General features: G+C 55.5%; 3 protein-coding genes across 4 annotated transcripts; 2 read left to right on the top strand and 1 right to left on the bottom strand.

Annotated features, from left to right (window-relative positions):
- The first annotated feature begins 450 nt into the window (after positions 1-450).
- Positions 451-9,672, top strand: SMCR8 (SMCR8-C9orf72 complex subunit). Its single transcript, XM_005494886.4, has 2 exons — positions 451-3,159; positions 5,078-9,672. Exons 1-2 carry the CDS (start codon positions 812-814, stop codon positions 5,529-5,531), a joined length of 2,802 nt encoding a protein of 933 aa, XP_005494943.2. The 5' UTR covers positions 451-811; the 3' UTR covers positions 5,532-9,672.
- A 140-nt stretch (positions 9,673-9,812) lies between these two features.
- SHMT1 (serine hydroxymethyltransferase 1) lies at positions 9,813-15,472 on the bottom strand. Its single transcript, XM_005494887.4, has 12 exons — positions 15,389-15,472; positions 14,137-14,254; positions 13,716-13,861; positions 13,327-13,442; positions 13,076-13,236; positions 12,844-12,925; positions 12,399-12,611; positions 12,059-12,175; positions 11,601-11,723; positions 11,324-11,440; positions 11,101-11,211; positions 9,813-10,701 (listed from the first exon to the last, which is right to left on the bottom strand). The coding sequence occupies exons 2-12, from the start codon at positions 14,227-14,229 to the stop codon at positions 10,532-10,534; spliced, it is 1,449 nt and encodes a 482-aa protein (XP_005494944.1). The 5' UTR covers positions 14,230-14,254; positions 15,389-15,472; the 3' UTR covers positions 9,813-10,531.
- LOC102069018 (chemerin-like receptor 1) lies at positions 13,857-18,515 on the top strand. 2 transcript variants are annotated; one of them, XM_074552579.1, is made up of 2 exons: positions 13,857-14,068; positions 16,841-18,515. In XM_074552579.1, the coding sequence occupies exon 2, from the start codon at positions 16,858-16,860 to the stop codon at positions 17,941-17,943; it is 1,086 nt and encodes a 361-aa protein (XP_074408680.1). In that variant the 5' UTR covers positions 13,857-14,068; positions 16,841-16,857; the 3' UTR covers positions 17,944-18,515. The 2 variants fall into 2 exon arrangements, with proteins under 2 accessions (XP_074408680.1, XP_074408679.1); XM_074552578.1 differs by lacking the exon at positions 13,857-14,068 and adding an exon at positions 14,252-16,303.
- Positions 18,516-23,802: the final 5,287 nt, after the last annotated feature.

Raw genomic sequence — 23,802 nt, 5'->3', positions numbered from 1 at the left:
CGGGGTCACCGGGAGGCTCGGGGCAGCCCCTGAGAGATGGAGATGTCACCTCCCTGCAGGCACAGCTGTCGGGGGCCCTTTCCTGCTGGGGCTGGGGCTGCCCTCTCCCCCACAGCCGGGGCAGCGCAGTCTCCTCATCACCCCCGATCCCCCCCCTTGGGCTCTCCCGTACAGCCGGGGCAGCGCAGCCCCCTCATCATCCCTGCTCCCTCTCGGCTGTCCCTTACCCGGGGCTAGGGCAGTCCCCTCATCACCCCCGATCCCCCTGGGGCTGTCCCTTTCCCTTCCCCTTCCCTTTCTCTTTCCTTCGCCCTTTTCTCCCCGTTCCCCCCTCACCTCCCAGACCTCCCGCGCTCCGCTGTCGCTCCCCGTCACCGTCACGTCCTGCCGTAAAGCGCAGCCGCGGCGGCGCCAACGAACTACAACTCCCGAGATGCTCCGCGGCGCCTCTCCCGCCGCCGCTCCGCCTCCGTTTTCCCCATTTCCCGCCGCCTCTGGGCGCGTCCCACGGTCGGTAACGACAAAAAGCGACGACGGTAAATAGAAACAACTCCAGCTGAGGAAGAGGAGGAGGTGGTGGCGTCGCTTCCTGCCGGCGGGGTCAGAGGCCGCGCGTCATGTGACTCCAAGATGGCTGCGGGTCCGTGAGGAGGCGGCGGCTCCGGCCATGGCGGCGGCGTGAGGGGGACCCGGGGCTGCGGCAGCGGCGGGGCCGGGCCGGGGCTGCGCCGGCGCCTCCCGCGGGGCCCGGCGGTGGCGGGGGGACCGGGGGCGCGTCGCTGCTCCATGTCGGTCCCGTCCTGCGGGAAATATGATCAGCGCCCCTGACGTGGTGGCCTTCACCAGGGAGGAGGAGCTGGAGGATGATCTGTACCGCGAGCCGCCCCTGCCCGAGGAGTACTCGGTGCCGCTGTTCCCCTTCTCCGGCCAGGGCGCCAACCCCTGGGCCAAGGTCGCCGGCTCCAAGTTCACCCGGGACTTCATCCTCATCTCCGAGTTCTCGGAGCAAGTGGGGCCCCAGCCCCTCCTGACCATCCCCGATGACGCCAAAGTGTCGGGCACCTTCGATCTCAATTACTTTTCCCTGCGGATCATGTCTGTGGATTACCAGGCATCTTTCGTGGGGCACCCTCCTGGCTCTGCCTACCCGAAGCTGAACTTTGTGGAGGATTCCAAGGTGGTGCTGGGGGACTCCAAGGAAGGGGCTTTTGCCTACGTGCACCACCTGACCCTGTATGACCTGGAAGCCAGGGGCTTTGTGAGGCCCTTCTGCATGGCCTACATTTCTGCTGACGAGCACAAAATCATGCAGCAGTTTCAGGAACTTTCCACCGAGTTCTCCAAAGCCTCCGAATGCCTGAAGACGGGGAACCGGAAAGCGTTTGCCAACGAGCTGGAAAAGAAACTGAAAGATCTTGACTACACCAGGACCGTCCTGCACAACGAGACTGAGCAGCAGAAGAAAGCCAACGACAAGGGGTACTACACAACCCAGGCCATTGAGAAGGCCAATGAGCTGGCCAGCGTGGAAAAATCGATCATAGAGCATCAAGACCTGCTGAGGCAAATCCGGTCGTATCCCTACAGGAAGCTGAAGGACTCTGAATTCCACGCCTACGAGCCAGAGTGTGCCCTGGACCAGGCTGATGCGGGCAGCCATGATCAGGACCCAACTGCCTCTGAGCCTGGTGAGACTCACCTTTACACCCACGTGCCATCCTACACCCCCAAACTCATCAAAGCCAAGTCTGCCAAGTGCTTTGACAAGAAGCTGAAGACACTGGAGGAGCTCTGTGATGTTTATTTTTTCACCCAGACCCTTGACCAGTTGCACCATATCGAGAGGACTTTTCGAGGGGATGTTTGTTACCTCCTGACAGAGCAGATCAGCCGGGCTCTCCTCAAGCAGCAGAGTGTCACCAACTTCCTCTTTGAGGATGTCTCTTTCCTGGATGAAAAACCTCCTGAAAAACAATACAGAGGCTGCCAGGGGCTCGGCCAAGATGCCATGGATGAAAAATGTTTGGAAGAGTCCCTTGCTCCCAAAGTGGTCATCAGCCTGGGCTCCTACAAATCCAGCGTGGAGTGTGTGCCCATCAAGATGGAGCAGGAAATGGAGGACTGTGAAGAACCCAAGATGTCTGAGTCGGTGATGTCTGAGCAGCAGGAGAACCTGGACTATCTGGATGCAGATATCAAAGGCAGCATCAGCAGCGGGGAGAGCATCGAGGTGCTGGGCACGGAGAAGTCGGGCTCTGGGCTGACAAAATCAGAGAGCCAGGCCAGCCTGCCCGCCATGGCCAGCCCCCAGGCCGGCCGCAGCAAGGTGGGCAGCCGGCGCACGGTCAGCGAGGACAGCATCGAGGTGCTCAGCACGTGTCCCTCCGAGGCCCTCATCCCAGAGGACTTCAAAGCCAGCTACCCAAGTGCCATTAACGAGGAGCCCTACGCGGATGATGACGAGGGAGGCCTTCGCTTCACCCCCAGAGCCAACGCGGGCGCGCACGACGGGCAGGACGACATCTCCAAGCAGGAGAGCTTGGTGCAGGTGGATGCTGCCTGTTGCATCGGGAAGGAGAGCCCCAGTTTCCTGGAGCCGCTGGCCGAGCAGCTGGGGCAGAGGCCGTGCGAGGAGGACGGCGTGGTGCGGATCCCGCCGCAGCCCTACCGGGGCCCGGCCGAGCAGGGGCTGCGCGGGGGCTTCCCTTCCCACCAGGCCCTCTCGGGGGGGCTCCTGCCCTACGAGCCCGACTCGCGCCGCCTGACGGGCAGCAGGGAGGTGAGTAAGAGCAGCCTGGACGAGTGCTCGGACTCCACCAGCCTCATCAGCAGCGCCGCCTCCACGTGCTCCGACAGGACCCCGTCCCCGGCGCAGCCGGCGTGCGCGGCGGCCGCGGACAGGCACAGGAAGAGGGCCGGGCAGAACGCGCTGCGCTTCATCCGCCAGTACCCCTTTGCCCACCCCGCCATCTACTCCCTGCTCAGCGGCAGGACCCTGGTGGTGCTGGGCGAGGACGAGGCCATGGTCAAGAGGCTGGTGACGGCGCTCTCCATCTTCGTGCCCAGCTGTGGTGGGTACGCCAAGCCCGTGAAGCACTGGGTCACCTCCGCTCTGCACCTGGTGGATTTCCAGAAGTGGAAGTTGATTGGACTGCAGAGGTAAATGCCAGGGTCTGGTTGCTTAAGTAGGGTTGAGGTGTGTGGTGAGAGCTTCATCTCAGAGGGCAATGAGTGTGCAGGGGAGGTCTCTGAATTACCAACGTAGCTGCCACGAATTTCTGCTGGTAGGAAAAGGAGCAGATTTATCCCTGCATCCAGCCTCACTTGAGAGTTAATCTTTAAAACATCTGCTGGGCACTTGCTGCCTGTCTCAGGTGAGTTATTTGGCCAGGAGGTTTTTGTCTGGCAAAGCAGAGAACAAACATCTGAGTCCTGCTGGGTTCCTGGATGATCTGGTACAAGTGCTCATGGAGTTCCTTGTGTGCTCTGCTTTGCCATCTCCTGCTGGAACTCTTCTCACATTTCTGACTGGAATTTTAGGGTGGATGGTGCTGTGCTTGAGGGGAGGAGCCTTCTTTACCTTCTGGAGCCTACTGAAGAAGTGATGAGATCTGTAGGTCAGAATTGGAGTGCAGCACCTCAGGCTGTGCTGGTGAGGAAGAAAGGTCCCTGGAGCTGTGCAGGAGCAGTGTTGGGATTGTAGGAAACCTCTGCTTAGGGTGAGAGCTGTCCCAAAAACAAGTGCCCCTTCCCAGCACCCATTCCTGAGCTGTGGCTTCACTTATTAGCTCATACTAGCAAAGAATGTTTGCTCAGCTCAAGCGCCCTGCCCTTGTTGATGAAAAGGATTTTTTGGTGTGTTCCAGGATGTGTTCTGTGCTTTGGGTGCAGGTATGGCAGGGAATGGCCATTGCTGTCACCAGCGTGGAAAACATGAGTCAGAGTGGCAGACAGTGCTCAGAGCCAGGCTGGAACAGCCCCTGCAGGAGTGTTTGTAAACAGCAGGAAAATTAAAACACAGAAACCTGCTTGCTGAGCTGCAGAGTATTGTATTGCTGGGGGAAATTATCCAAAACTGTGAGTTTGCTCTCATTTCTGTGCTTGTGAGGCAGGATGACAGCTCTGCCAGCAGCTGCTCACAAGCTCTCTGTCTGTCAGGGAGGTTTTTAAAAACCCCAAGTGTTTACTTGTTGCTCAATATTTGTGGTTAGATGCCATTTTTATAAACAGAAATCTTTATTTAAGAGCTGCCTGTAACATGTGTCAGTCATTTCAGCTCTCCTCCGTGGAATGTTAATTAAGTGCTCAGTTTAATGTGGTTGCTCTCCATAAACCATTTGTAGGAGGGCTCTGGGAAGGAATTCAGAGGCTGAACTATTTATTCCAGTGAGGATCCAGTGTCTCCTATGGCCAGGTGCTGCCTGGGCACTGGGGCAGCCCCTACACCAGTTAGGGCTCCCAGTTAGAGGCTGGGAGCTGTGTGTCAGCCCAGCAGCTGTCAGCACAAAGCATGGAGGAGCTGAAGGGTGTGCGTAGGCTGCTCATTTGCATTTCAATACCATTAGGTTAAGCTCGGTGGGTAATTGCATCCTTGTGAGCTGTGGGTTTGCACCTGAGTGACAAATAGGCTCAGCCACGAAATGTTTTGGGTTAAGGATGGTTCTGTCTTTTAGGAAATTCAGAAGGTTCTGCTGCACTCAGGGCTTCAGCCACCTCAGAACAGCTCCATTCCAAGGGGATTTGGGGGGAGCTCTTGGGAAAGGGGATGCTTTGGGTTTCTGAGTCACAGTGGGAGGCTTTGAGCTGCTGTAAAATGTGTCTGCTCACCAGAGATGTCCTGTGAGTCCCTGTGCGTGTCACTGAGGGAGGGAGCTGACCTGAAGTGAGGCAGTTTATGCTGCAGCATGCACAGTACAGATCAGGGCACGTGGGAATCCAGGGAATCGAGGTTTCTTTAGAGTCAATTTGTCCCCCTTTAGGCTTTATTCACCCCCAGAGCTCTTGCACAGGGCACGGACGCCCCGTGCTGCTTCCTTGTGGCTGCCCTGCAGCCCTGACCTGTGTGCTGCCGTTGCAGGGCAGTGTCCCCCGGCGGGGTGAACGTGCTGCACGCCCTGAGCCGCTACAGCCGCTACCTGAGCATCCTGGATGCCGACAGCAAGACCCTGCGGTGCCCCCTGTACAAGGGCAGCGTGGTGGCCAGGCTGGCCGACCACCGCACCCAGATCAAGCGGGGCAGCACCTACTACATGCACGTGCAGAGCATCCTCACCCAGCTGTGCTCCAAAGCCTTCCTCTTCACCTTCTGCCACCATTTGCACCTCCCCATCAGCGAAAGGGAACCGGAGGAGTCCGTCGTGAATCGCAGGATGAACTTCCTGAAGCTTCAGCTGGGCCTTGCCAATGAGGATGTCAAAATCGTGCAGTACTTGGCCGAGCTGCTGAAGCTGCACTACATTCAGGAACCGGGGCAGGGGAGGAACCCCCTGCTCAGATTTGACTATGTGCCCAGCTTTTTGTACAAAATCTAGCCTTGCACAGGCCCTGTGCCCACGTGCAGGGTCTGACAGAGCTCATCCATGCTTGGCATTGCTGTCTGCAGCAGCTCTCACACGTGGGGAAGGGGCCCAGGTGTTGGTGTGTGCTCCACAGAAATCTGGGGCTGTGGGTGTGGATTTCTGGATTTCTGGGTGTTCCCTGTAGCCAAAAGCATAGGTGTTCCATCACATAAACCATCAGGCACTCTGTAAATGTTAGAAGGGGCGCTGTTAAAGTGGATCACAGCAGCATCTTGGGGGTTATGGCATGAAGGGAGGTGATCTCGGGGATCAGTACTGACCAGTGTGCAGCCCCCCACATAGCACAGTGTCCTGCATGCTTCTGCCAGAACCCTGAGCCCTGTCAGGCCCTTCATGGAGCCAGGGCTGTGACCAGAGGTGTAAAGGCCATGTGAAGTTTTGTATCCACCAATGTGACTGTCATGGGAGTGAAGCTCAGAGCCCCCTGGCAGGGCAGCAGCTCACAGGTCTGTGCACAGCCACAGTGGGTGCTGTCCCTTCCTGCACTGAGTTTCTGGGCACTTCCCAGGATAGACTGTCCCTGGGTGAGTGGGGGCACAGGGGAGGCACACGTGCTTCCCTCCAGAAAGGCTTTCCCAGCGTGGTTAAAATCAGGAAGGTGGAAGCAGTCCCTAAGGCTGGTGAGCCCCGAGGCGCCGGCCGCTGTGAATGTAGAGCACTGTGCCTTGTTCATTTGTCACATCCCATCTGCTGGGTGTGCAGGGAGCCTGGGCATCATCCTCAGGCTGCAGGGAGCCTTGGGATCATCCTCAGGCTGGAGGGAGCCTGGGCATCATCCTCAGGCTGCAGGGAGCCTGGGGATCATCCTCAGGCTGTAGGGAGCCTTGGGATCATCCTCAGGCTGGAGGGAGCCTTGGGATGCTCCTCAGGCTGCAGGGAGCCTTGGGATCATCCTCAGGCTGGAGGGAGCCTTGGGATCATCCTCAGGCTGCAGGGGGACTGTGCATCCTTAGGGACACTGGGAATGCTCAGAGCGTGTGAGGTCGGGGGTGGCTTTTTAAAGGTTTAAAGGCAGGAGGGAACTGAAGGAGGGTGAGGGCCCTGTTTCGAGGTGCTTTTTGTGGTGGAGGAATGATGGCTCAGCTGGAGCCACGCTGTGAGACAGCAGGCTGTTAGCACAGGCTGGTGAGGTGCAAGTGCTCAGGAGATCGGGGATGAATGTACTGGATTCTGTGTTTTATCCATAATAGTTTATTTTATTTTACTTATTTTTATTTTGTTGGGGAGTTGGCGTTTGTGCTTTGTGGTGAAACAGAGCTGGCATTGCTGCTCCTGGCTGAGCCATTGTCATGTCCTGCCTACCTCTCCCAGGGCTCCTGAGTGGCTCTGGATGGGGCAGAACTGCTCCCTGAGCCTGGCTACTGAAAACTTTTCCTTTCAAAGTTTCTGTGCCATAAAGGAGGTGCCAACAACGTGGTGGCACTCCCAGGTGGTTCCTGTCAGTGCCCAAAGCTTTGTGCCCAGGCACAGCGCTTCCCTCTGGAGTCTCATGGGTGATCCTGGGCTGCTCTGCCCAGTGCCATGGGCAGCAGCAGCTCCCAAGGTACTTCCAAGTAAGAAAAGTCTTTCTAGGAAAGCTAATCTTGGTTTTAATTCTTTTTAATGCTGATTACGGGTGAGAGCAGCTGACATCATACAAGAGCTGATCTGTTCTTTAGTTTGTTGGGGTTTTTTTTAAACTTCTGTTTATGGTGATAATGTGAGGCAGCTTTGGAGGTGAATGTGATTTTCCTTCTGAGCCTGGGAGGTTTCTGTGTACAGCCTGATGTTCCCCAGCGTGGCTTAGACCCCACTGGGACTTGCTGTGAGACCTGCACTCCCCCAAAGCCCTGTCTGGAGGCACGGAGGCTCCTTGGGGAGGCTGTCACTTGCACCAGCACCAGTGCCTCAGCATTGTGCCACCTCCTCCTCTCCCCTGGAAAGGCTCTCTGGGGTACAAACCCACAGGGCACAAAGGTGTTTTGAAGGTTATGCTGTTTGTGGTGGCTCAGCCAAGTTGGCCTCGTGGTTCTGTCCAGAGGGATTTCCAGGGTCAGGGGTTGTTGTGATGGTGTTTTGAGGTTGTGGCTGGAAGCAGGGTGGTGTGGCCTTTGCTGAAGGTGAGCTTCTCACCTTTACAGCGCGTTCAAAGCCTTCTCCTGTCCTGCCTGTGCCCTCCTGTCTCATGTGAGCTGAGTCTGCTGGTGAAAGGCTCTGTGTCCATCCAATTTTCTGCTTCCTGAGGTGCCTCAAGGTGCCCCCTGATTGATTCATGCACACCCAAACTTCCACACTAAAGCTGAGGTGAGATTCCCTGGGGGAGGAGGGAGATGAGTAATGCAGGTGGCACCAGGCAGATGAAAGCTCCCAGCAGCCTGCTCTGGAGCAGGGCTCCAACCAGGAGCTTGTTTCCTGCTGGGAAACCACCCAGTGCTGTTTGGGTTTGAGGAGGGAGGGAGGGAAGGACAGACAGACTTTTTTCCTGCTGACTCACTCACACGTCTTCCTCCAGCACGGAGTGGGAGAGATGATTCGTGGTGGCTCATTTTAGTCACAGTGGTTTCAACCTGTGGTGTTCAGCTGTGCTCATAAATTGAGAAATAACTCACTTCTTACTCCCTCTGTCCAACCTGTAGTATGTGATACTCAAGGCTGTGTTGAGCAATACTTGCACTGCCACCTGTCTGACCTGCTTCACCTCTCTGCCACCCAGCAGCTCTGACTGGGGAGGGTGCCCCGGGGGCTGGAACATCTCTGATTCCCAACAGGAGCTCTGGGATTATCTGCAACTGGGAGCTGTGGAGAAACACGCCCTGGAGTGCTTGTGCTCCTCTCAGCAGTGCAACCTCTGCACTTGGACTGGAAAAGGGGAGTGGACACCGGGCTGTGGCACCTCTGGGCATTTGGAGCCCTCTCTGCTTGTGTGGCAGAAACTGGGGGGATTCTGAGGGCAGCTGGTGTCTGGGAGCTGAGTTCCTCTTTCCTCTGTAATTTCTCTGTCTCTGTTCTGCTGCTGTTGTACAGTGCAGATCCTGTATTGGCACTTTAGGACTTCCCCCATCTCTGGTGTGGCACCTGACCCGTTTGATATTCACAGACTAACAACGATCCACCGCCTTTGCACTGACAGCTCCTGCCATGACGTGTGTGTCGTTCTCTTGCCTGAGCCATCCTTCCCCGAGGAGCAGGGGGGTCCTGGCAGTGGCAGTGCCACCCTCACCAGCCAGCGGTGCCCTGCATGGCCGTGTCCCCTGCTTCTGTGAGTGCTGCCACCCAGCATGTCCCCACCTCCTCCCGCACAGCCCCGCTGGCTCCCCCGGCTGCCGGGGAGGGGAGGTGTTCACTGATCAGAATTCACCCGAGCAGAAGCCTCTCCCGGCCAGGAGGGAGGGCTCCCGTTCCCCACTCCTGCTCCTTCCAGGCCCTGCTCTGCTCCCCACTAACCCCCCTGCTTCCAGCTCCCAGCCCAGGAGGCTCAGCCATAGCTGTAGGTGATCTTAACCCTACAGAGGTTTCATTTCTCAGAGAACAATGCTCAGATTTCCTCTCATCTGATAGCAATCACTTCTGAGCAGCTCCTCAGAGCTGCCTATACTCTAGCAATATTCACCGTGGTGGGAGGGTGGGGAGGCACTCCAGGGTGGGAGCTGATGGCTCTGTGCTCCCAGGCCAATTCTTTGGGTTTTATTGAGTGTGAGGGTCCTGAGCCCCTGGTCTGGTGGTGGGAGCCAGCCCACACTGCAGATTGCAGGAGCTGGGCCGGACCCGGGGCTTGCAGCAGCACAGTGAGGAGGCTCCTGTAACAGGGTCTGAGGGAATTCAGGGAGCTGCCCAGGCTGCAGGAGAACCCCTGCCCCAGAGCACAATGTCAGAGCACCCAACTGCACCCCAGCATTGGAGGGGTCACAAACCCCCAGCCCCTGCTCCCTGGGACGGATTTCACTGGAAGGCAGCAGCAGGGTACCCGGTCCTGCCGGCAGCACGGCTGCTGCCACGGGGATGGGGCTGGGCTTGGAGCTGCCTCTGAAGGCTGCCAGGAGGCTGTGATGAATTCTCATCTTATTTTAAAAAAGCACTGTATCCTATTCCTGCATGTTGAGTTCCGTGTGTGTGCCTGTGCGTGCCGAATGCTTGCGTCAGTAGTTAGGGCGAGTGTGACCGGGAGAAACCCAAGCATGTCTTAGTGTCGTGCTGTAAGTATCACTGCACAAGAGTTTAACTGATGTTAACACCAAATGACTAGTCTGAGAAATGTACTTTTAAAAAAAAAATATTTATTTGGGTTCAGATATTTTTGAAATACAAAAAAAAAAAAAAAAAAATTGGTCGTATTTTTTAAAGCTTATAATTCTTGTCATATGTTGTGGTTCAGTTCTTAATTTTAACATGCTTATTAAAAAATGGTTCAACCTAAGCTTTGTGCCAAGGGGTCTGAGAGAATACTGGAGGACCTGGTTAGGATGGGATGGTGATCCCAGGAGGGATGTTCAGGACAAGGCTTGGCCCTGTCGTAGCCTGTGAGGTGGCAAGGCACACAGGATGAAGGGGAATCCTCGAGGCTGAAACCAGGGGGGCTTTTAGTGGCTGTGAGGTTCCTGTGCAGCTGGAGCCCCTGTCCCTCACACTGCCATGGGCAGGGTGTCCAGGGAACGTGGACAGACCAGCCTACATCTCATCTGCTGCTCCACAGCCAGCACGAGCTGGATGGCACCATGAGGTGAGTGAGGGTGACCTGGTGCTCGGTGACACAGTGGTGAAGGGCTGGTGTCCCCACAGGGGTGGTACTCATGGGGTCCCTGTGCCCCACATGGGAGGGGAAGGGGGAGTAAGAGCCAAAGGAGGAGCTGCTGCTGCAGCCTCACAGGGAAGGGCTGGGAGAAGGCACTGGGGTGTTGGTGTCAGGCTGGGGATTGGGGGTGTGCCGTGATCCTGGGTGCTCCCGTGGCTCTGGGAGCAGGCACGGCTGTGTCTCCTTACAGGACAGGCAGCCCTGGCAGTGGGAACGTGGCTGCAAAGGCTTCCACCTCTTCCTTCAGTGCCTTCAGCTCCCCACGGTATTTCTGGTCCTCCAATTTGTCCTTGAATTCCTTCAGTGTGGCCTTGGGGTTCATGTCCTTCTGCACACGCAGAGCCAGCTCAATCCCTGCCAGGATGGAGATGTTTTGGTCAGCCCTCACAGCTGCTGCAGCCCAGGGCTCTCCCAGCCCTGCTGCCCCCCGGGACACGGCCCTGCTGCCCCCTAGGACAGAGCCTTGCTCCCTCCCTCCTTCCCATCTCAGGCACTTGCTGCCCAGGGACACAACTTGGAACTCCTGAGGACAACGGGGAGAGAACTGCCAGAGGGACAGGCTTTCAGCCCACTGCCTGCAGCGGGGAGAGTCTGGCTGGTCCCAGATGCCCTCTCTCACATCCAGATATGGAGGTAGGATGGTTGTTCCTCATTGCTGGGTGTTCTCCCTTGCCAGCTGGTGCCTCCTCATGCAGGGGAGCTGCCCTGATGCAGGCTGGAGCTGGAGCTGAGGCTCCCTAGCCCCCAGCTCACCTTTGTGGATGTACTGGGCCACCCTGCGGAAATCGTCCTGCCGGAAGCCGCGCGAGGTCAGAGCCGGTGTCCCGAAGCGGAGCCCGCTGGGCCGCAGGGCACTGACATCACCTGCAGCACAACGAGGCACCCGTGACCAAACGTGGCACTGAAACCACCTGTGGGCATCCAGCCCGGCTCCTGGGGTGGAGCAGGGGCTGGCAGAGCTTGTGGGATCCCTCACCAGGGCACGTGTTCTTGTTGCAGGCGATGGAGCAGAGCTCCAGCACCCGCTCGGCCCGGCCGCCGTCTGTGCCTTTGCTGCGCAGGTCCACCAGGATCAGGTGATTGTCAGAGCCCCCTGCAAAGAGAGGACTTTGGTGGGATTGGGGAAGTGCTTCAGCAAAAGAAGACTTGAGATTTAACAAGGGGTGAGGAATTGTGCCAAGAGAACCCTGCCATGGTGTCCTTGAAGAGCTGCCCAGGGTCAGCCCCATCCCATTGCCGAGACATGTCCTCACCTGTGACGATGTCGTAGCCCATCTCCATCAGTGCTGATGACAGTGCCTTGCAGTTGGCCACCACCTGCTGCTGGTAAGCCTTGAACTCGGGTGTCATGGCCTGATGCAGTGCCACGGCAATCCCTGTGGATAGAGGCAGGCCAGGGTCAGATTTGGGGCTCCCATCCGCAATGGCACTGCCAGCAGAAGCCATACAGGAGCTGAATGAATGAATGAATGGACTGATCCTTCCTTTGCCTTAACATGGCATGAGCCATGAGCCAAAACACAGGACAGGCTTGGTCACTCCTTGGGCAATGCTGGATCACCAGCTGCCTTTTGCCACAGTGTCCCCAGTTTGTGAGCTCTGTAGGGCAGCTGGAGCCTCCTGTATTGCTGCTGGGGGTCAGAGCCCTGCCAGGAGCCCTTTGCCAGCTCCCTCTGCCGTGCTGGAGCTGGCAGCCAGCCTGGCTGCATACCTGCAATGGCGTGGTTGTGTGGGCCTCCCTGCAGCCCTGGGAACACTGCCTGGTTGATGAGGCTCTCCAGGTTGTAGAGGGTCTCCTTGCCTGTCTTGGGGTCCACGCTGCGGGTGCCTGTGAGGCAGGGAGGACATGGTGACAAGGCAGCACAGCCACCCTTCTCCCACGAGCTGCTTTCACCCCCTGGCTGCTCAGAGCAGGCACAGTGGTTGTTCCTCTTCAAATCTGAGCCAGGGAAGCTCCCCAGACACTCCCAGGATCTTTCTGCCCTCCCTCTTTCCCAGTTGGAGCAGGAAGCAGCGTTAGCCTGCAGCGTTCCTCCCGGCACCCCGGGCACCTTTGCGGTAGAAGATCATTCCGGCCCTGCAGCCCCGCAGGGTCTTGTGGGTGGTGGTGGAGACGATGTCGCAGTGCTCGAAGGGCGAGGGCACCACGCCAGCAGCCACCAGCCCGCTGATGTGCGCCATGTCTGCCATCAGGAACGCCCCGTTGTCATCCGCGATCTTCCGCATGCGGGCGTAGTCCAGGTTCCGCGAGTAGCAGCTGACACCTGCGGGGACAGCGGTGAGCAGGGGACAGGAGCGGATGTGCAGCAGCCTGGCACAGCCCCAGGAGCAGGCCTGCAGTGCAGCCAGCCCAGCAGGCTGTACACAAGCACGGTACACAAGCTCCTTGCGGGGTGGTTGTGTTGGAGGTTTCCTCCTGGCGCTGCAGCATCCATGGGTTTCAGGGAGCCACCCCAGCCCTGCCACCAGGGAGGTTGGTACAGGTGTGACCCTTACCTGCTATGATCAGCTTGGGGTGGAAGAGCCGGGCGTTCTCCTCCAGCTTGTCATAGTCAATGTAACCGGTCTTGGGGTTGACCTGGGAGAGGAAGAGGAGGGTTCAGCCACCTCGCTGTGGTGAAGATCAGCTGCAGTGCTGTCCTGCAGGAGGGAGTGCTGGCACTTTTAACTTTGAGGCACCAACACTAATGATAACTGCATCCTGGCTCTGGCTGGAGCAGCTCCCTACCTTGTAGGGCATGGACTCGAAGAAGACAGAGGTGGCAGAGATCTTCTTCTTGTCTGTCATGAAGCCGTGGGTGAGGTGGCCACCATCGGGCAGGTCCAGCCCCATGATCCTGCCATGGGGCTCCACCAGGGCCGTGTACACCGCAAAGTTTGCAGGTGACCCTGCAGAGAGAGCACAGCGGGCTGGGTATGAATGCTGGGGCACACAGGGGCCTGGGCAAACTGCCCTGGCTCTCCTGAGCACCCCAATACCTGAGTAGGGCTGGACATTGACTCCCCACTTCTGGGGGTCGAGCCGGTAAGCCTGCAGGGCTCGCTTCTGGCACAGCCTCTCCAGCTCGTCCACAAACTCCGTCCCACCGTAGTACCTGCAGTGCAGGACAAGGATAAAACCAAACTCAGGACTCAGAACAGGCCCTGTGACCAGGCTGGGGACACACTGGGGTGGTGCCCCTTTAGTGCAGCCACAGCAGATGTGACCCTGCTGAGACTGTCCCATTGTGGCCAAGGACAGAGGCTGAGAAGGTCAGAGCCTGTCCTGGAGGAGCCTGGCTGCCAGCACAAGGACACTGCTTCCCTCTCTGGTTCCTCTCCCATCCTGCCAGGGTTTGGGGTGGTGGGCCTTAGCCCCAGCCCCATACCTCTGTCCTGGGTAACCCTCAGAGTATTTGTTGTTCATGCAGGATCCCAGGGCCTCCAGGACTGCTCGGCTTGCAAAGTTCTCCGATGCAATCAACTCCAGCCCCAACCTCTGCCGCTGCTTCTCCTTCTTGATGATGCTGTGCACCTTTGGGAGAGGAGAGAAATGGCCTCAGCCATCTCTGCAGGGAGATGTGGACGTTCCACCACAGGAACAGGGCTTGGAAAGGTGCTGGAGAACAGAGATGTGATCCCTTCTTGGTGCAGCTGATCCTGACCAGCCAGAGAGAGCACAGAGGATGGATGGGCTCCAGCAGCTCAGCCTTGGACCCTGCCACGTCCTTGGCTTGACCAGGTCAGCATCCCCATGGCTGGCTGGGGGATAATGAGGCAGCTGGGCAGGAGCCAGGAAGGGGCTCTCACCTCGGGGTCGTTGGTGTCCAGCGGCTCCATCACCATCTTGTTATGGGAGGCCCAGAGCTCGGCGCTGGGCAGGCCCTGTGCTGAGCTCGCCATGGTGCTGCTGCTGGCTCTCAGTCACCTGCCAGGGGAGCACGAGTCTGTGGGATGGCAGCAGGGCTGGGTACCCCCACATCTCCCTGAGTGCTGCCTGCTGCCATCCCATGTATTCCCTGGGAACAGCCACGGGCTGCTGGGTGAGGAAAACACACACAACCCTCAGGCTTCCCCTGCTGATTTAAGATCAGTTTGTTAATTCCGGTGCTTTGATAATGTCTGATACTCTCCCATCACCACCCCTCCCTGAGCTGCCCCTGCCCAGCTCGGCAGTGCCTGATGTTTAATTTCAAGGGCAGTGAAATGCTCGTACCCACAGATCTCAATTTAACACACGCTGTGATGCCCAGCATGCTTAAACCTCTTGGCTGCTTTCCCTTGGGCAAAGCCCCAGCAGGTCAGAGTCCTGCCCCTAACCCTGACTGAAGCATCCTGTGGAGCTGAGAGGCCCTGAGAGGCAGCAGTTCTGCCTCTGTTGGGTTCCACGGCATGGGTGATGCCCAGGCCTGGCAGGAGCTCTCTGGCCCAATTGATGCTGCTTTTGGGGAAGGAGTAACAGCCTAGCTGCTGCCTTGGCAGAAAACAATCCATCTTTTTACTCATTAACCCCCAAGGACGGGTGAAGGTCCGTGAGCAGGTTATTAAGCAATTCCACGCGGTTTCCTTGTGCCAAGCTGCCAAAGTCCATTCACGCCGCCCTTGCTGGGCAGGGATGCTCAGCCATGCTCTGGCCCGAGCCCAGGCTCACTGGCAGGGTGGGAATCCTCACGGCCGGAGAGGCTGGGCTGAGCAAAGGCTGCGAGGGGCAGTGCTGTGGCTCCGAGCAGGATGCAGGTGCTGCATGTCCCCCAGCCCAGGGTGCTGCAGCACTCACTGCACAGAGGGACAGAGCTGCCATTCCCAGGCAGGATGAGACCTCCCCCACACCTGGTACCTCACCTGGGGAACCCCATCCTCGAAGCTCTGTCTCCACCTAGACCTGCACCCCCTGTATCCCGACTCCATCACTTCCCACATCCCGAGAGCCTGGGGGCGCGCCCCTCTGCCCTGCCCCGCGTGGCGGGGACCGGCGCTGTCCCTCAGCGGGCTGCCGTGCCCCGGCCCTGCTCTCCCCACCCGCACACCCCGATCGTGCCCGGGTCCCGATCCCGGTCCTTACCCGCTCCCGATTCCGCCAGCGCGCCAAAGCCCGCGCGCTACCATAGCCCGGCCGGGCCCCGCCCCCTCCGCGCCGCGGCCAATCAGCGCCGCGCTCCGCCCCGGGAACGGCGGCGGGGAATGCGCTCGGGAAGCACCTGAGCCAATCAGCGCCGCGCTCTGCCCCCTCCCCGCCTCCCATTGGCCCGTGCAGGGGCGGGGCTGGCGGCGCGGCCCGCACGTGGCGCCCGGGGCGCGGGTGACCTTGGGCCGGGAGGGGCGGGGGGGCCCGCGGCTGTCACCCCTCCTGTGCTGTCACCCCTCTTGTGCTGTCATCCCTGTGCCGTCACCCCTCCTCTGCTGTCACCCCTGTGCTGTCACCCCTGTGGCAATGCCTGAACCATTCATCCCCCGGTGCCTCTCCGCCAGCCCTGCGGTGTTCCCGGTGTCCCGCCACTTCCCCCATGAGCCGAAGGATGGGACACCCCAACACCGTGCAGCGGGCAGGGACATTTCCAGGCACCCCCCTGCCAAGGCCGTGTCTCCAGGCCCTGGCACAGGCTGGGCACGTTGCTGCTGTTGTGGGGCGCAGAGCTGGCCCTGTTCCCCCTCCGGTGCCCAGAGGGATTTCGGGGTGCTCAGGAAGGGGAGCTGCCTTGTTTTGTGTTTTCTTCAGCATCACATCCAAGTTAGTGCTTGGGTTTGGCCAACCAGCCCCAAAGAACCTGCACCCCCTGGGGCTTCAGGGGTTAAATCAACACACCATAAATTGAGGAAGAAGATTAGGGAATAAAGTGATCCTACTAAATTCCTCGTGATCCCAAGCCATGGGAAAATGGGGCGAGGCAGTGTGAGTCACCCCAGAGAGGAGCAGCACAAGGGGAGCCAGGCAGGAGGGTGAGACCACCCTGTGGGCAGAGCAGCCAAGAACAGCACGGTGAGTCCTGCCAGGTCTGCCAAGGCAAGTGCAAGGTGAACAGGAGAGAGAGGAGGAGGAAGGTGGGCTCACCAGAGGGTGGTGGGTGGGTAAAGGGTCTGTGGTTACGCTTGGATATAGCTCAGGTGTTGTTCTGCACCTCCCTGGAAGGGGTTTGGTGAAGAAATAGTCTGTTAATATTATTGTTACTGGTCTAAATAGTTTTTGCTGCCATAATTTGTTACTGGTGATCCAAAGAGGATTGGTCACAATGGGGGGATCTGGGTTTCCATGGCTTTGCTGCTGGTCCATGCTGGATTGCTGCTGTGGGCTGGTGATGAGGGTGTTGTTCTGACACGCTGACATCAACAGCAAACTTGGAGTTGGTTTTTCTGGTCGAGGTGGTTTCTGTGAGATGCAGATGTTATAGAGAGGGACTTTATATTAATTATAAATTCGTTTATCTAATCTAGCTTTTCATACATATTTTGTGTACAGTTGCTCACAAAGATTTTCACCTCTCTTGAGCAGCAGATAACAGCTCTGTTGTGATTCCAGGTCTTGGCTTGCTAGTGATGGACAGCACCTCTTTTTCCCCTTCCCCCTTCTCTGCCAGCTGCCCCACGGAGCAGCCTGACACTGCCACTGACCATGACTACTACTCTGGGCTGCAGAGGGCCATGCACATCCTCTCCATGGTGGTGTACAGCATCGCCTGTTTGCTGGGGGTGTCAGGCAACGGCCTCGTCATTTGGATTGCAGGCTTCAAGATGAAGAAGACGGTGAATTCCATCTGGTTCCTCAACCTGGCCATAGCTGACTTCATCTTTACCTTCTTCCTGCCCCTCAGCATCGCCTACACCGCCCTGGGCTTCCACTGGCCCTTTGGGAAGCTGCTGTGCAAGCTGAACAGCACCATGGCCTTCCTCAACATGTTTGCCAGCGTCTTCCTCCTGACGGTGATCAGCATGGACCGCTGCGTTTCTGTGGCGTTCCCCATCTGGTCTCACAACCACAGGAGCCCGGAGCTGGCGGCCAGGATCGCGCTGGGGACGTGGGGCCTGGCTGTGCTGCTCAGCTCCCCGTACCTCGTCTTTCGGGACACCCTGGTCAGCTCCAGGAACGTCACCAGCTGTTACAATAATTTTGCTCTGTCTGACGATTATACATCGGAGGCCACGCGCAGGCTGTGGAGGGTGCGGCACAAGGCGATGATCGTCACGCGGTTCTTATGTGGGTTCCTCATCCCCTTCGTGGTGATTCTCATCTGCTACAGTGTCGTGGCTGTCAAGCTGAAAAGAAGGCAGCTGGCCAACTCTGCAAAGCCCTACAGAATCATCATTGCTGTCACAGTCTCGTTTTTCCTCTGTTATTTCCCATATCACGTCTTCTCCTTGCTGGAAATATCCAACAACTCTTCCAGCCATGAGATGAAACTGGCCCTTTACATAGGGATCCCCTTGGTTTCCAGCCTTGCTTTCTTCAACAGCTGCATCAACCCCATCCTGTATGTCTTTGTGGGGCCGGATTTCAAGGAGAAGTTTCGCCAGTCCATCCTGTCCGCCTTTGAGGGGGCCCTCAGCGAGGAGTCGGTCCTGGGCAGCCTGACCGGCCGGCGCAAGTCCAGGTCTGCTTCGGAAGTGGAGGTGCCGAGGGTCTGAGCAGGAGCTGCTGTGGAAGGGGCCGTTCTTTTCTCTGCAATTTCCCTCATTTCAGAGCTCAAATCGTGGGACTGGGGACTGTGAGGGGCTGCACATGCTAGCGAGGTGGGATTTTGTGTTTTGGAGATGTCTCAAATATGCTGTGATTGAACACACAATGGGGATGGAAGAGCTCTCTGGAGCTGCAGCAAGGTGGGTCCAAGTAGCAGCATTTTACTCCTTGTGCCTTTTGACTCTTGTGTATGGAGCCTTTATAGAAATAGGGTTAAACACAATGGCTGTATGTATTTTTGTAGAGAATGGAATAGTTACTAAGACACTCTTTTCTCTCCTCAGACAGGACAAATCAGTGGTTGTGCTGGTGTTACTCAGATTTGATGTGTTTCTGAGCAATGCTAATCTCTGTTTGTGTTTGACATGCTCCCAGCCCTTAAATAGCGGAGATCTGATATTTTGTGCTGTTGGTGAATGAATATTGTCCCCCAATAAACTTGTATAAAACATACCCACCCTGTTGTGTTGCCTGTGGGGTAAACACTTGATCCAGCCCGACTGAGCAGGTTCATCTTTGGTAAAAGAACAAGCAGGTAAAAAGATTAAATATCTAGAATTTGGAAACAAACCACTAGCAGCAGCTCTATGAGTGAGGCACACAGGACATGACCTGGGTGTGAGGATTTGCCTGGGGCACATGGATCTGATTGCCAGACAATGGTTATGGTTTATTTGGGTTTCAGACCTTTGGGTACATTTGAAAACCAGTGATTGGGAGAAAAACAAGTGGCTGAGCTGAATCTGGCCAAGCTTCATGTTTGCAAACTGTCCAGGGTGAAGAAGGTGGGGACTTTCTTACAGGCTTCATAAGCCTCTGGACCTCTTAGATTTTTGTGAGTAGAAAATGTTGGTTATGTAACAGGGAATGCCAGCAACGAGGTGTTGTCATTCCTAGCCCATCCTCAGTGAGCAGTGACTGTGTCACACCTCCCTCTCCTGCCCTACCCAATTTACCTGTAGATTAGTCCAACCTACCAATTGTCCTGTTCATCCTGTCAGAAACCTGCCTTGGAGCCTCCCTGCTCCGGTGGCTGGAAAATCTCTGAGTCCCAGGTGGATTGTAAGAATTTACACGTACCTCACCATTCTGCATGGATGATGTTATGAATGAGAGCTGTCAGCTGAACATGTTGGGGATTAATTATGGCTCTGCTGGGCCATGCAGTATTGAATGAAGGTCGTGATCCTGAAGGCACACAGGCACATTCATGCACAAACCCGCTGAGAATGGGGAATGTAACACGACCATCACACGTCAAACTCGAGTGAACAAAGAGACTTAACCTTTGTCACAAATTGCTGCCTGTCATGCAGATAAAACCGCAATGTTTGCCATGCAGCACGTAACTCTGGGGCTATTTACTTGCTCCTGATGGTAAACTACAGCATCGATTGCCATGTCAAGGTTTTGCAGACCCAGGTTTGCTCTCTCTGGTTTTCTTTATCTTTTTGCAGAGTCCACATAATTCCTTGTGACAAGAGTCTCCGTGAGCGTTGGACCAAGGCCTTGGACTCCTGGCTTGCCTCTCTCCTCAACCCTGGCAGCCTCGAAGGTCAGGATTTGAAGTGTTGACCTGGTTTGTGGTAGGAAGGAAAGCAGAAAGTTTTCTGGGTCATTTGGAGATCCAAGGTGGGTACAGAGTCCCATGGGACAACATGGTTTAAGTGAAGCAGTGTCTGGGTGATCTAAGGAATTACTATGGAAAAGCCATAGGTAACAAGGCAGGATGAGCTTGGGATAGAGATGGATTTGTCATCCTGGGTCTGATCCCTGCCCTTTGTGCAATGGGAAACCGTGCTGACAGCAAGGCAGGCCGGGCTGCCAAGGGACTGCTTCCAAGGTAAATCTCCCATTGTATCGAGTTCCCTCATGTTCAGACTACCTCATTCTCACAGGGATAATTGTCAGTCCTTCATTCCCAACTAGGAGGCAGCTCATTCTCTCTGATATTTCCATTTACCATATGCTTATCTAGAAAAGCTTGAATGAAAAAAAATGCCGAAATACTTTCCAACAGCAATCAGAGGAGGCTGAACGGCTGCTTTGGCAGCTGTGCCCCCTCTGACGCAGCTCTGCTGTCAAGGCTCTTTCAGATGCCAGGGGAGGGGTGGAACAGCCTGAACCCCCCAGTGTTTGCAGTCATTGAGAAAGGTGCAGAACCCGCTGCCTCATTGGTCCTGCAGAGGGGCCGATCCGACAGCCCCGCCCTACAAACACCGGCTGGGATGGGCAGAGCCGCTGTGGTGTTCGGGGGGCAGGCATTGAGGTGTGTGTGATTCCAGGCTGTGCGGGGGGAGCCTTAGCTGAGAGAACAAGCAAGTTTTTAGTGAGCATTTCAGTCAGGGATCTCACCACGAGCAGCTGTTGCTGCTTTGCCTTGGAGGAGACTATTGCAGGTGGCTCTGGAGCCAGGAGAAGCTGCAGAGATGGAGGGAGGAAACCAGCCAAGGAGGATGTGGCAAGCAGTAACAAAAGAGGAGAAAGTATTTTCTCCCCGGGACCTGGATGAGATCAGGGAGATAAAAAACGGGCTCGGAATAGTTATGAGGAAAAAGGAAGGAGTGGGAGCTGACAGCCTTGAATACTATCAGCAGGATAGTGAATGCAAATGAATGGGAGGGACTGCAGCAGGTGAGGAAATTCTCATTAAGAAGAGCTTAATGAGACAATAAAAGCCTTTGGGAAGCCTCACAGTTCCCACGCCTCTCCTCTGGTGAGACTTTCCTGGTGAGTAAAACTTTTAAGTGTCCCAATCTTGACCCTGGGGGATTGACTTGTTTGATAAGGTCAAAGGTAGTGCACAGAGGTCTGAGAGCAGAACCTTTTCCAGAGCTTGCTGAAATCAGGCAGGAAATAATACAGTGAATTAGAGGAGAGGTTCTGGTAGAAAGCTTCTGTGTGAAGATGTTGGTAACAGTGTCACTAAGTGGAGTAGGCTGAAGAGTCCTGATAAGGCTCAGCCCTTTTTTTGGTATAGCAGCAGAGTGAGGGTCCCACCCCCAGTACAAGCATTAATCTGCTCTTGCTGGTCCTGGTCAGAGCCAAACTGGGGAGGACACAGAATACACTTTGCTGCTTCCCTACACTGCTTCCAGCTCCTTTTTAGTGTATGGGCCAAGGCTGGTACCAAACCTTTCTATGCACCTCACAGTTGTGCATGCAAAGCATAGGATCTGCTCTCATACACTGAATTCTGCTTTAATCTGCAAGGTTGCCCTGCAGTGACCAAGTGAAGTCCTTGCTGTGCTCACTGAATGCCTGCACAGGGCACAGTGCCCGTGTGCCTTTGGACAGGAGCTGCAGCTTAGTGAGGCAAATGGCAAACCATGCTGGGACCCAGTCAGTAGGACAAAGGAGCAGAGCACTAATTAGTGTTTGTCATAGACTGTGTAGCTGTTCAAATTCTCCAAAATGACATGATTTCACTGGGCAGTCCAACCAATTTTGCCCAAAGGCCAATCACAGGGCAAACCACACCCATAAACACCAGGTGATTGGCGTGAACAGGATCTTACACAGACTTTGCAGGACAGAGCTGCCCACGCACAGCAAAGCAGGGGGAATTTGAGAACCAAACAAGAGGAAACTACCACTGTGGTGGTGCAGTGTTTGTCCAAACCCTCACCCTGATATCCAGCTCAAGCTGTCTGTCTGTGCAGGAGCTGTCACACTCCAGGTGTTCCCACAACCTCTCGTCCCCTGGTTGGAGATAACCCCGTGTCTGTGCTGGGGCTGCTGTGGCAGATCTGTTAAACATTACACGCTGATCCAGAACTGGGAGTGCAGTTGGAAACAGGAAAAAAAAAACCCTGAAGGGAGCCTTCAGTCAGAGCTTTGTGACTCAGGGGGAGCAGGACTGTGACAAATGAGGCTGTGCCTGTTTCCCACAGACAGCCAAGCAGTAATATTTGATAAAGCAATGAGTGCTGCCTACTGCCACAGCCCCTGACACAGAGAAGATGTGTTCCCTGCTCCAGGACCTTTACTGAAGCACTTTGCTTGGCAGACATGGGGAATGCTATTTCCAGATCACTCCCAAGATATGATAAAGTTACACCTCCTTCCATCAATTCCAAAATGCATTTATGGTTGTTTTGAGTTCTGCCTCCCTAGCTGGGTCGTATCCAAGGCAGAATCTTCTGGAAACTGGACACAGTTGTGTCCTACGCAGTAAAGATGAGGCAGAGGAGCAGGGAGGTGATGGCTTTTGGTCTGTGCTCAGTGTGGAGGTGTCTGTGTGCTGCAGAACCTCCCTGCAGGCTCACAGGGGCTGTGTAGAGTACGGGATATTTTTGGGATGCCTTTATTAGTTGGGAGAGACCAAACCTATCCACAGGGCTCTGTCGGGATGAAATCAGAGTGTTTCTCTGGTGCACCATGTCTGATAGTTCTCACTGCCAGCTGGTCCGATAGGTGAGCTCTAATACCCTTGGTATTTTTTCTTTTTTTTTCTTTCTTTTTTTTTTTTTTTAACAGAAACAACTCCAGACAAACAAACAAAAGCCAGCCTGGTTGAGCAATGATGGATGGAGCTCAGGAGCTGGGGTGACAGCAGCATTTATCTTCTCTCAGGTGATGGATGCAGGCTGTCAGTCAGCCCAGAGCAGGATGAGCAGTGCCCTTCACCTTGGCTGGACCAGGTGTGGTGTGGGGGAGTGTTTTTTTGCACATCTCTGCTTGCCAGGGTCACATCTGGATCAAGAACAACAAACCTCTGTGAGCCAGTGTGTTCACACCCAGCAAATTTTCAGAATTCCTTGGATGGCTGCTGATTGAATCATTGCAAATGAAACAAAATCCATGTGCTCATCTTGGAGCAAGTGTTTGTTGAACTCTTAGTGTTTGAATAGAGTATTGTCAAATTAACAAATCCCTCTCCCTTGGGAGCTGAGATTTAAACTGGTATTCCTCTGATCAGGAAGACAGAGGTGGGAAAGAAATGGATCTTTTTTTCTCCAAGAAAACAAAGGCAGTAGCCTTATAAAAAAAGGATCAGAAGACAGGATCACTGAGTTCCTGGTCCTGTGGTTTGCTTAAGCAATGTCAGGAATTTGGGGCAGCACAAATCAAACAGTCAGCAGATTCTGAGTGCCCTGGGGTACTGAAAAATGCTTCTGGGGAAGGCTGCTAATTGCATTATGGTTCAGTGCTTCACCATGTGTTGTTTCTGGTTGTTCTGCATTAAACTGCTGTGCCACGCCAGCCTGTAGCGGGATCCTGCCAGGGAGAATGATGCTGAGAGAAATCTCTGCTGCTCTGTGAAGAGGCCAACAAAAAGCTCACCCCCCTTCCTTTTGTCCTGAAAACCCTGAAACAAAAAAAGAACCTGCTTGGGTCAGTGATCCTGAATCGACTGTGTGGAAGCACCAGCCTGGAAGCAGAAAAACATGGGCTGGGAATGATGGGGGTGGTGAGGGATGGGACTATTCCCTTACGCCTCAGTGTAATTTGAAAGGGGGTGTAGGAAAGGCAGAGGATCACTGCAGCATCTAAGAGGACTGATGGCCTCTCTGCTCACATATTTCTAACAGATGTCCTGGCTTTGTGAGCCTGCCAGTGGAGTGCTCAACATCTGTTCCACAACTCCACATTAAATGGCTTCTCCTTCTCCAGCTCCGACTCTGTTGAAAAAAACAATTAAAAAAGGGAACTACCAAGTCTTGGAATGCATGAAGCAAGAAACAAATGTGAAATCTGGGGAAAACACTGGCCTGTGAATATTTAAAGTGGAAAACACAGCTTGTAGTGGCAGAAACACAGTTTCAAACTATGAATTTAATGTTGTCCCTTCGCAGTCATATTTG

The sequence above is a fragment of the Zonotrichia albicollis genome, chromosome 16, assembly GCF_047830755.1.
Source record: "Zonotrichia albicollis isolate bZonAlb1 chromosome 16, bZonAlb1.hap1, whole genome shotgun sequence".
NCBI classification, from domain to species: domain Eukaryota; kingdom Metazoa; phylum Chordata; class Aves; order Passeriformes; family Passerellidae; genus Zonotrichia; species Zonotrichia albicollis.
Note: the sequence above shows the minus strand (reverse complement) of the source record. Positions and strands in the feature narration are given on the sequence as shown.

Coding starts and splice junctions, on each gene's coding strand:
- SMCR8 (XM_005494886.4), top strand. CDS start 812: ATGATCAGCGCCCCTGACGTGGTGGCCTTCACCAGGGAGGAGGAGCTG. Junction 3,160..5,077: donor AAGTTGATTGGACTGCAGAG/GTAAATGCCAGG, acceptor CTGCCGTTGCAG/GGCAGTGTCCCCCGGCGGGG.
- SHMT1 (XM_005494887.4), bottom strand. CDS start 14,229: ATGGCGAGCTCAGCACAGGGCCTGCCCAGCGCCGAGCTCTGGGCCTCC. Junction 13,443..13,715: donor GAGGGTTACCCAGGACAGAG/GTATGGGGCTGG, acceptor CCTGCACTGCAG/GTACTACGGTGGGACGGAGT. Junction 12,926..13,075: donor TCGAGTCCATGCCCTACAAG/GTAGGGAGCTGC, acceptor TTCCTCTCCCAG/GTCAACCCCAAGACCGGTTA.
- LOC102069018 (XM_074552579.1), top strand. CDS start 16,858: ATGGACAGCACCTCTTTTTCCCCTTCCCCCTTCTCTGCCAGCTGCCCC.